This window comes from Vanacampus margaritifer, chromosome 7 (assembly GCF_051991255.1).
Source record: "Vanacampus margaritifer isolate UIUO_Vmar chromosome 7, RoL_Vmar_1.0, whole genome shotgun sequence".
NCBI lineage: Eukaryota > Metazoa > Chordata > Actinopteri > Syngnathiformes > Syngnathidae > Vanacampus > Vanacampus margaritifer.
The window spans coordinates 18059080-18071687 of NC_135438.1; the positions used below are offsets into that span (position 1 = coordinate 18059080).

A 12608-nucleotide genomic window follows, 5' to 3' on the forward strand; every position below is an offset into this window, starting at 1 on the left:
TCAGTCAAATGTTTTAACATGCCTTGAACACAAGAATATTTGACTGAAAGAGGCTCACATTGTGTGGGCTTACAATAATACTCATTTTGTGAGACTCAGCATTAAATTAATAAGTGGTAAAGTGGTATTTACATTGTTTGCACTAGTGTGCAGTCAGTGGTATAAAAATGCATTGTATTGTGCATGATATCATAGTGTGTCAAGGTACAAAATATTCTGAATGTCTCAGCAGGCCAATTGTAGGTGGCAGTTCTATACCACTGCCAAATACAACAACAATAAGGGATTTTTCGGCCAATCAGTGAGTAAAAAAAAAAGAAGAAAAAAGATAATTGATCAGGATTTAATCGGAAGATGGAGCCATACAGTATATCTATTTAAACATCTTTTAGATTTACTCTCCAGTCGACTGGCCCAGCCCATTAATAGCAAAAATCTGTGTGTAATTGACGGCAATTTATTTTGACCCCCCCCCCCCCCCCAAAAAAAAAAAATCACTGATTTTGTATATAACGCAAAAATATTGAGCTAATCAAATCAGTGTAAAGTCTAATATTCTTGAAAAAAAGGATGCATCTAAACAAGAGATATATCAACAAACTTTACTTTTTAAAAATTATCATTATACTGATTATGGTTCACAATGTGAAATTCCTCTCACATTGCGCAATATACAGTGCATTCATTTCACACTACACATAAAGCAGACCACATGTATCTGTCTTGATGCAGGTTCTGCCAAAGGCTTGCAGCCATGCAGAAAGCTGTATTTCAGCCACCCCTAACCACCAAAAGAAACATTTGCATTGCGCTCAGAAATACGTTTAGACTCATTTTCAAAAAAATAATAAAAATACTGCTCTGCTGTTATGGGCTGGAATAGTGGAGGTTGAGATGGCAGGCCACTTTATAGGGTTGCTGCAAGGATTGTCAGTGTCTCGACTTTGGACAAATACTGAATTAAATATTTAATTTATAAAATTGCGCTGTGCAATTGAAAGTCCCTTTTATGACTTGCCATATTACTGTAAGCCATCAAGCCTGTTTGCATCTACTGTATGAGTAAGTGGGTGGAACTAAATCCGTCACTGAGCCCAGAGTAAATTCCCTACCTTATAATTACGCTGGAGGTTTACAGGAATGATGAAGGCTCAACTTTTACAGTATGTCATGGGATGGGCGTATTGATATTGTTGTATCGAATCCATATACCCAATCCCACATACTGTACTACTCATTTGGGATCAATTTCCCCCAAAAAATATTGATGTTAACTAACAAATAAGAATTGTGGGCGTATAGATCACTTTTAACTGTTCTTAGATATATTACTTCAACTACTATCCTGTATGTTGATGTACCCCATATATGGCAGTGTATTGCTCTGGTTTGTGCCACGTGACAAGGAAACGTGAGCCATAGCATCAAACGTACGACTCATCGTTGACACACCAAGCACCAATGTGAAGAAAGTGTAGCTTGGTGTCGTGTTTTTCTACACCACTCGATAAAGTTATGCCAAAGTGCCAAGTGGATGACAAAACAGTTTAAGGCAGAAACTGTGCGAGCAGCGAGTTGTTCAAACACCTGAAGACCAATAAAGGTCAAATTTAATATGTTCATTAAAATGCTGTAAAATAAAATGGGTTGGCCTGAGCGAAAAATCTAGGATGCTGTCACTACTGAATATTTTTTAGAATTCAATTGCTTAATCGACTAATCGGAATATTTTTAATTTTGCACTAAAGCGTGTTAAAAAAAAATCCCCTTATTTAACCAGTCATTGGTGGTTATTTCATACTTTGTATTTGAATATAGAGATTATAAAGGGGGGAATGGGGGGGGGGGTGATTGATGTAGCACTATGCTACCAGTTCGGTCATTGTTTTCCAAAGTGAAAATAGATGTTTGCAAATGTCTTATTTTGATTAAACACAGAAGATAATCAGTTTTCTAAAGGCCTACAGAAATCAATGAACAATAACTGTTGATATGCTGAAATCAGAGGACTTGGACATGATGATTACTGAAATATTAAAATAGTTGTTAATTAATTTGATAATCGATTACTTGTCAATTCATCAATTAATTTTGACAGCTCTACATCCCACTCCATCCCTGAGTATCAATATCATATCAAATCCAAAATGTGTGACATCACACACCCCTATAACAATCACCATCCTGAGTATATCTCACATTATCATGTTTGCTGGCTCTACTGATGTGATGTATGATAACCCCCCCACCCCAAAATAAATGAACATCTCTGAAATCAACCCTCAACACAAGAGATGTCTTAGTGCATCTTTATCCCAAAGCATGCTTGTGTTTATTCGGGAGTCTGCAAAGACCACAGGTGGGCAAGGCTGTCTGGGTTGGGGAGCGAGAAACCAAAAAAGGCCTGCACAGAGTGGGAGCTTTGTAAGTAAAGCAGCAGTGCCTGCCTGGATGTGCATCTGACTGCATTGTGATGCATCCATCAGCCCAAGTTTTGTCAAGGTACACAACTGTCATACTGTGACTGTGCAGCTTTAAAGCTTTGTGCCCCCCCCCCCCCCCACACACACAAACGAGACCATGGTCATGAATGAATGCAACGTCCACGTATATGAAAATTTCACACCCAACTACCACACACACAGTGAACTATGCCTTTACGTGCACTATTCCCACATGAAACTGTAAATGATGCAAGAAATACTCTGCACCAAGATGATTGATGGTCAAATATAAACATGTTTGCAGGGTAATGCAATATTTACATTGACTGCGACACTATAAATCTATCCTTAGTTATTTTGCTTTTCACCTCAGTGTCTTGTCAGTGAATGATACACTCTATATTCTTTCATGTGTTTGCACATTAACGTGTGAGCCATATTCCCAGAAATTTCTCGTTGCCCTCGGCAACACCAGAGGAATGTCTGACGGGTGGTTTGAGGTAGAATCAATAGTGTTTACTCACTTACGCTAAACAGAGAGATTTAAGGAATCATCATACTGTAGGACTGCTGATGGTTGGGAATGCATTGATGCAAATGCCTTCATGGTATGGTAAAATTATCTATAAAAAAAAAGCAACTTAAAGAGAAAAAAAGTTTCACATCAAGCTGATAAGACTGTCCAACAATTCACGTTCACATGGACTCGACAAAATACTGTAATATGCGTGCCAGGTCAGAATTTGGCAATGTCACTTTGGGGAAAAAAATATTAGACACGTAGGGCCTCCACAGTAAATCAGAGGTGTCCAACCTACGGCCCAGGGGCCACTTGCGGCCCACCATACATTTTTTTGGTAGCCCACGGCAGCTATTTTTGACATGGCCACAATGCTATTTTAATAAAAAGAGGGTGGATTCAAAAATTCGAGCTATGCATAGACACACATAGATTTAGAGCTAAAATAGTAACTGAATTTCTGTTTGTGACACTGTGGAGATCGTTTCAGAAACAAATGTGGTTTCATCCACTTGCTGCTTAGTGTCAAGGTCCGTTTTGTGAAAACATCACATTAATAAAGTGTGATCAGTTTACTACAGATTAATCTTGTTGTGGTTCAGAATATCGAGTTGGGATTCAGCTGCTGCTCAATGGAGAGGCAGCTCTATTATAGTGACAGACTGGTATCACCCCAAAACCTAAAAAATAAATCCTGAACTATTTGCCTTATGACCTTTAGCAGTAGCACTACATTATATCAACAATGTGTAATTGCTTTTTTTTTTTTCTTTTTTTTTTTACCGTGATTAATTACGGAAGATGATAAGGGCCACTGAAGAGAGAAAAAAAAATTGGACAGGATTCTCACTTTATTCTCAGAATTCTAACCCTTAAGCAGTATTGTGATTTTTTTTTTTTAAATAGTTCTGACCAATCCATTTCAAAATAAAATACCGCCCACAAGTTGTGAGAATTCTGACTTTATTCTCAGAATTCTGGCTTTATTGTGAGAAAGTCAGAATTCTGACGTTATTAGTATTACTATTATTCTCAATTTAAAGTCAGAATTCTGACTTTAATGTGAGAAAGTCAGAATTCTGACTTTAATGTGAGAAAGTCAGAATTCTGACGCTATTAGTGTTACTATTATTCTCAATTTAAAGTCAGAATTCTGACTTTAATGTGAGAAAGTCAGAATTCTGACGTTATTAGTGTTACTATTATTCTCAATTTAAAGTCAGAATTCTGAGAATAAAGTCAGAATTGTGATATATGATAACCCCCGGCCCCCCACCCCAAAATAAATGTCTCAAAATCTCTGAAATTAACCCTCAACACAAGAGACGTCTTAGTGCATCCAAAACATGCTTGTGTTTATTCGGGAGTCTGCAAAGACCACAGGTGGGCAAGGCTGTCTGGGTTGGGGAGCGAGAAACCAAAAAAGGCCTGCACAGAGTGGGATCTTTGTAAGTAATTCTGACTTTATTCTGAGAATTCTGACTTTAATGTGAGAAAGTCAGAATTCTGACCTTATTAGTGTTACTATTATTCTCACTTTAAAGTCAAAATTCTGAGAATAAAGTCAGAATTCTCACAATTCTCACTTAAAAGTGAGATTCTGAGATTAAAGTTAGAAGTATCACTTTATTTTCAGAATTCTCACTTTAAAGTCAGAATTCTGAGATTAAAGTCAGAATTTTGACTTTAACGTGAGAATTCTGAGAATGAAGTGAGAATCCTTCCAAACTTTTTTTTCTCTCTTCACTGGTCCAAATCCTCTTCCGTATTTAATAAATAAGTTGAAGTAATACAATAAAAAAATAAAATTAAAATTAAAAGTGGCCCTTGCATCTTTCTATTTTTCTGTATGTGGCCCTCAGAAGAAAATGTTTGAACACCCGTGCACCAAAGTGGCCATTTTTGAAACTGTCTTTTGTATTACCTCCGGAGGCCTTTCACGTATGTAGGTAATAAAACTCCCCTGGTCACAGTAGAAGTGCCGGACATTTTGTTAGAAGATGGTTATGAACATTAATGACCGCGCTGTGACCTGCCATAGTTATTTAGGTTGTATTGCATCCCATCCTTGCACTTAACATGTCCGCCTTTTTCACATATGACCACTTTAGACAGAAGCAATATTGGTGCTGTTAAAATAAATTAATACTTGAAGCAATTAATTAAACCTGTTTTCAAATGTTTGTGTTTCAGCCTGTAAATTGACACTAAAACTGGATAAAACCATACTTTGAATATGAGTAAAAATCATTCTCACATGCTAATGGAAATCAACCATTTAGCTATAATTGCATTTAGATTTGATTGTCAAAATGTTCGCTAATGTACATTTTCCCTCACTAACAAAAAAAAAGGAAGGGAACAAAAGAATTCAAGGAAAGCCTTCTTTTTTTTTACCACAGTCATGCTGCGTATGATGGGGCTAAGAAGGAAGATCATGTGCTGCTCGATCTCCTCACTCCTCTCCAGTAAGATGTAGAAAAACTCCACAAAGCCAAAGGAGGCCAATAGAAATCCGAGCACCTAAATGGGACAGTGAGATCAGGTTCAGGTTTTATTGAACTAAATTGTCAAGTATATTCTTTCCACAATGCAAGACTCACCATCTTAGCGATACAAAGGGAGGACACCTGAATGCGTCCATGGTCATGGCAGTAAAGATGAAGGCAGTAGAGGGGGGTCAGGAACCACAGATAGACACAGGGGACCCACACTAGAACTGTGTTCTGAAAACACTGGGTCAAGTCTGGATTGGCTGTGTACCATGTGCGGTTCCAGTCCTGCAAGACAGATAACAAACATTGACTTTTTCCCCCCAAGCATATTATGTTTGAAAATGATCAATGAAGCACAAATAATGCACTGCAAGATAACAATCATCTTAGAAAGTGAGAAGAATAGGTCTTAAATCCAGAGAATGCAGACTATGTTTTAGCATTCCTAGCGGGCCAGAGTGAAACCACAAACAATCAACAAAATTGTGAGTGAGTCCAGGCTGGATTGTGTGTGAGGAGGTTTTTCTTTCTCTGAAAAGCTGAGTCAGCCTTCAAATGTGTTTGACCTTGTCACCATCATTTTAAAGTAGGACAAAGCGAGACAAAGAGATCAAAGATTATACCAGAAACCAAGTTTGCTCACAAAAACACAGGAAAGCATTTATTGGCCTGTTTATTTATAGATTACATAACATTGGCACATTTGGCAGAATCAAAGACTTTCGCAACAAAATAACATACTAAGTGGCTTGTTGTTGTCGTCTTGCGTTTTATTGTTCATCACCTCAATGGCCTGCAGGGTGTCTGGCTCTGCTAACAAGATGCCAAAGGAAGTGGTTTAAAAGTTCCTCGTATGGAAGCACAGATTGGCAATGCTAAATTTGGGAGAGCGGCTCAAAGCCACAATGTCATTATATAACAACCACCCATGCACAGCTCTGTCATTAAACCCTTGAAGGTGCACTAGTTCAACAAATGTGGATTGAGACACTTAGTCATTCCAAAGGAAGTGAAAATGAAAGAACATATGTGGCTCTATTTTCTTACACAGCGAAATTCTAGCGCAAAGCTAACTATCTGCATGGGTGGAGTTTTCTTTCTTCTGGTATTTTTGAAGATGCTCAAAGATAGAAATTTGCTTTTGCACCATTGTGTGGGTGAACACAGCTAATTTGATTCCTGGCTATTGGAAGCAGCTCTTCTCATTCCCTTTCAATTCTAACCTTGCCAGCAAGATGAATTCTCGCGGTATTTGTGAGATCACAAACTCCAGAGAATACATCTTGTACCGCTCCCGCTGATACATTTGCAGCCGACCTTTCTTAGGTCGGACCAATCAGGCATTGAAAACCAATAAACGCTGATGGCGGTGGGAAACAAACAAACCTAACAGACGAATGGATGCTGCAATTAATTATTTTCTCGCCAAATTACTCACCGTTTCCTTGTTGAATTTGAACAGCGAGAGGCGTTTCGTGCATTTTTTATCTGGTAAAGATGTTTGTGCTCCCCCCCTACCCCGAAAAACGAGATGGAAGGTGAGATTTTCATCCGTTGCCTTGATTGGTCAAAACAAATGCGCAAAGATGCCGCATCGTCCAATCAGCTTAAAGTATTCTACAGCAAGTCCCGCTTTGAAGTACCAGATTGATAATGTGAAGAACTCCAGTGAATCACAATTATCAATCCAGCTGGCGAGGTTATTTAAATTCAGTACAAGAAAGACTTTGGTCTACATGGCGGTATCATGACGGACGCGCACGCTATGTTTGTTTGTAAGGACTCGCTGGATGCTGTTGTCACATTTGTGAATGAGCTAGGATGACATCCACCACACAATTAGTGGCGCGCAAAATTTGCCTGTACTTTGATCAAATCCACCAAAATTCTGTTAGACCACCTGCGCCACCACTTATTGCTAGCTTTTAGCTGGTCACTTAATGCTAACTTTTAGCTAGTCACTTCATGCTAACTTTTAGCTGGTCTAACATCTATTCTACCCATTGCCACCAAATTGTCAGGTGTGTGTGCCGATGTGTAATGTGTAATAAAAAAAACACCATCGGTCTGCCGGAACGCCCTACAAATTAATAAAACTAGACATGATAAACTAGACTTGCCCCAGCACGAAATTGAAGATGCGGCAATTTTTACGCTGAGCACATGTGCCCCTTTGCACCTTCAACAACTCACACTCCATTGGTAAGACTTGTGGAAGATGTTGAAGTCATAAAACAAACATTTATGAGGTCAAAGGTCACTGATGTTGGCCTGGCTCACAATCTCCCTTCTATTTCATCCCAAAGGTGTTTAATGGGACAGAGGTTCTTTTAGAATTAAAATTCTAGGAGAACAAAGAGCTTAACTCCTAATGACTTAATTGATGAGAAGGCGTGCTTACATTTTTGTTGTACAAAGCGTGCGTAAAAACATCAAAGGAGTGAATGTTCCAGCATGAATAGCGATTAGTCTCTGTTTACCATAAGTTGCCACTGCTCATAGCCTCTGGAGCCAAAAGGGTGTGAATCATGGTCTGACTAGCAGCTACCTGTTTTACTTTGAATTACAGCTGTATGTTTGTCTGTCTTACCACAGAGTCATATAAGTTTCCCAGCAAAATTTTTCCAAAAAAAAAAACAACCTCAAAAAAATATCAAAGGTCAGTGTTATGTAATGAAAGGATTTGCACTCACTGTGCATCTGTGGACTCTGTAAGTGCATTTAGGTTCATTTAAACAGTATTACTCTTGAGAGCGAGTGAGTGGGCGGCAACTTTCACAGACTCTTCTGACTCCTGTGGTCAATGGCAAAGGGATGAACAGAACGCTTTCATGAGGACGCACACCAAACATTTTCTTGTACATTTCACGTCTTATCCACTTTCTCACACTTGACTGAAATGGTTTCAGCAAACCATCAGCTTGGATGCCACAAGGCGTCTGCTTCATATGACAAACACACTGATGTGAAGACGAAACTGCTAAACCCTCCTTGCACCATATGGATTTAAAGCTGTAGCAAGTAATTAAAAAGTGGAATTGAACCTATTGCATGTGAATATTGTATAAGTACATTTCTACTGTAAGTTTCCAGCTTCTACACAGCTGGGCTTTGTATGCTTCAGAGAAATTCCCATCACTACCGCAAGGCTGTGACCAAAACGCCAGCAATGACGTTGTTTCATAGGTATGTGTAAGGTTCATTACTACTACAGTTAAAAAGTGAAGGTACTTTGTAGCAAACGACGGAGAAATGCAAACACAAGAACAATACAAAACATAGTCTTCACTCTTACAGAGCTAAACACTTGACATCTTCACTTTAATGTGATACCTGTCATATTTTACTTTCATTTTCCTAACATCATGTGATGGTCGTTGAAATGCTTGCAGGGTCGAAAAACAGAAAGTGCTGTAATGAGAACCAGAAACATAGAAAGGGGGCGTGATGAAAGCAGAGTGAAAAGAGGCAAGTTCTGACCGTGAACATTCCAACTGAAGTACAAACATTGTTTTTAGCTGAGATATGGAAGATGGAAATCTCCTAATGCATAGAAGCGACATCTCCAACTTTGAACTTTACAGTCCAGCAAGCTGCAACATGCTGGGCTACTCTCCTGCCACACTTAATGTGGAAAACAGCCTGTTAAATTCCCACGTGGACTACAAGAAGCGAGACTAATTGACAACATATTTGAGGGCAGAAAGTATCAGCCTCACATGGCTAGTGTTGTTTTTTTCCCCTGACATGACAAATAGCAGAGGGAGAGGGGAGGAAAGGACAAAAGGATTGCTGAGACTCACCCACAGAGGGTCCAGGCCACTGAGTCGGCAGAAGGCATCCATCCACTCGCTTGCTGCTTCCCCTCTGATCCTCCACTTGTTGGGGTGGAACCGTCCTGCTCTTCACACACCTTCAGCACCCGTGTGTGTCCCAGTCAGGATAAAGAATTCACTGTGCGTCCTTGATGGATCTCTCCTCTCTTTTGAATGCCAATATTTCTAGTTAAGCCTGTCCTTGCTAAAGTGTCTGAATGGCTCAGTGTTTATTAGCGAGTGCGTGTTGGAGTGTGCGACTTGTCCTCCCTTTTAAAAGAACATCAGCTCTCAATGAAGGTTTGCATAGATTTGAACTGCTGCTGCCCTGAGAGCTTGTGTAGTTCTGACTCTCACCCTGCCTGCCTGCCGGTTTATGAGTGTGTCTCCTTGTTAGGTGGGTGGAAATATTTCTCTTTCTCTCGCTCGCACACCCTCTCCTCTGTCCCACATCTGCTGGATTTCAATCAAAACACCAAAGCTACTCCCCTCAATGGGATGACGGTCCCCTACCCCGAAAAACTCCTCCTACTTTCCCCTCACTGCCTCCTCTCCAAGTTCTTCTCCTAGCTTTTTTTTGCCCACATCTTACACATCACCTCATCTGACCACGCAGTTTGTGCAACTTATACAATTTAAAGCATCATTCAGAAACTGTCCAAGTCAGATATGACCAACTCAGTCGCTGTTGGGTGAACAAACTTGCACATTTGTGCAGAAACCACTTTGTGAGTGCGCAGTTGTAGCATACTGGTATTGATTTTTTTTTCAGTTTAAACAGAATTACGAGTACGTGCTTTTTTTGTGGGGCTTGTAGTGTCACATGAATTTCCAAGTATTAGTAAAAAACTGCTGATATAAGGCAAATAGAGGACAAAGTTCATTAATAAGTTATCTACGCCAGTTTTGGAAATTGAAGTAGAAACCCTAAAATAATCATGGTCTGCTGTCACGAAGGCTAAAAATGACAAATACGACTTGAAACATTTCAAACACAGCTAATGAAGGAATTATTCCTTTAAGAATGTCCGCTTTCAGTCCTCTTTTGTAGTCCAGCTGTTTGAGAGTACCAAGCTTCATCGGAATTGTATGTCATCCTCAGTGGACGGCAAGGTCACTGAAGGACATTTGTTCTTCACTCTCCCACTGTGGCCAAAGGCTGCAAGGCCATATGGACTAGAGAGAGACAAAGAAAGTGTTTTTGTAACTAAAAAGGCAACAATGTAAGCCAGTTGGTTTTAATACATTGTAGTTGTTAGTGATTGCCTGAATTACATGTAATGTGCAGATCAAAAGGGCAAACAACAACAATATCCAGTTTTGCCTGCTCATAAAGTGCCAACATATAAATAAATATGCGTCATTTCCCCTGTGCGGGTCGTGAAAACGAAATAGTCTCAAAACATATTATTCAACCCCACGTATGTTGAAAAAAGGGCAAATATCTTTAGTGCTCTTCATGGTCTACTGAAAAGCGTCATCCAATTGCGCGATTTTGGTCACCCTGGTCAAGACACAAGGGAAAAGTACAGCACAACAGCTGTGCAGGAAAGTATGACAGTCTGACAGTCTTAGCTGGGACTAAAACAAGCAGCATCATAGCCGCAGAGAGAAACATGGAACGTTTGGCAAGAGGGACGACCACTACCTGATCCTACGTCTGGACTTGCAAATATGAGATTATTATTCTTAAAATGAGTCATCACGTTATGTTCTCAACCAGACTACACAGCAACATTGCCAGTGTTAGATTAACACTAAGAGTGTTAAATCTAACACTAGAAAAGTGTTTATGTGTCCTCACCAATGAGTGCAAGTCTTACACTTTTCAAAGTGTTATTTTTTGACACTTAACCAGTGTTACTGCAACACTGTATTGTGATAAAATTCGACACCGGTAAACACTGAGTGTTGAAAGTACTCTACACTAGAGTAAGTGTTAAACATTTAACTTAAATGGTATTTCATTTATATAGCGTTTTTTCTCCTTACAAGGCCCTCAAAAGCATTTAACACTTTAACTATTGATGACATAGCATCACGAGCAAATGGGGGTTCAGTATCTTGCTCAAGGACACTTTGACATACAGTAGTCACACTGGCCTGGGAACAAACCCACACTCTCATGGTTGCGAGACGACCACTCTACCAACAACAACTGGATGTATCGCTATTGAAATCTCGACAGCAAAATTGGAAAGGTTCTCCTTCAGCGGAAATGAGGGCGTGGTCTATTTAACACTCAAGGTAGTGCTATTCAGGTTACACCCAACATCCACACCAACACTCACGGAAATTTACTCTGAGTCTAACTTTTTATCTTAACAGTATTACAATAACACTGCTTACTGCATATTTGATCGAACACTGAAAATTTAAGATTTTCTGTGGAGGGAGTTTTTACTCATTAGGCCCTGATGCTAAACGGAAACCCTCAATGGTATGTTTGACTGTATGTCGTTAATGATTGAAAATCAAAAGGTCATCAGATATTTTGACAGTTAAGATGTCCCCAAGTTTATGCTGCTGTCTTCAATGTTCATGTAGCTGTCAGAAGGACCAAAACAAAAATAGTGTCCATGCGCCATACGAATGTTGTTATGTCTCACTTCCGCAGGTCAGCCGTGGCAGGAAATGGTCCGAAATGCCTCAGGCGTGCATATGTGTGCCTGCAAAACATGCTGCAGTGTTTACAGTACATTCGTAAAATGACACAAGGGGCACTGATTGTGATTTGGCATAGCTTCCCTTTCTTTCTTTCTTTCTAATATTTTCCCAATATATATTTTATTGGTCAAATATAAAAAGTGCAAGGTGCTATATTGAGTAATTTATGTCTGAGTTCCTGTTCTTGATGGCCCTCTCTCATAAAGCCTCATGGGAATAACTTCTCTGGACTTTTGGGCCACTCATGATTGTGCTCCATGCATCCTGTCGAGCAGCAAGTGGAATGTTTGATGTGGCTAGGTAAAAAATAAATGTATCCATTTCTATACCAATTATACTCATAAGGGTTGTAGGTTAGCTGGAGCCTATCCCAGCTGATTTTTGGGTGAGAGGCCATAGAGGCAGGGTACCCATTTGGAGGGGAGATATCAACAAAAACACATTCACAACAATGTGCAATTTAATGCCTTTGATTAATCTAAAATGCATGCGTTTGAAAACTGGGCTAATAAGTGTTGCCCTCAGAGACAACTATTAATGAGCAATTAGCAAATCTGCTGATCTAAATGCCCTAGCTGGGTAAAAACTCATATTTCACTTGAGCCGTGATGTTTTATAATCAGTTACAAAATGGTATGTGTAGCACTGTCATTGGAAGACAAATTGG

General features: G+C 39.5%; 1 protein-coding gene across 1 annotated transcript in view; it reads right to left on the reverse strand.

Moving 5' to 3' along the window:
* Positions 1 to 9716, reverse strand: part of abcc6a (ATP-binding cassette, sub-family C (CFTR/MRP), member 6a) — a 31854-nt gene extending 22138 nt beyond the window's left edge. The window contains exons 1-3 of the mRNA XM_077570993.1: positions 9263 to 9716; positions 5568 to 5744; positions 5362 to 5487 (exon numbers count right to left, since the gene is read on the reverse strand). Coding sequence (XP_077427119.1) covers positions 5362 to 5487; positions 5568 to 5744; positions 9263 to 9304 — 345 coding nt within the window. The 5' untranslated portion in view covers positions 9305 to 9716. The remainder of the gene's footprint in view (positions 1 to 5361; positions 5488 to 5567; positions 5745 to 9262) is intronic.
* Positions 9717 to 12608: the final 2892 nt, after the last annotated feature.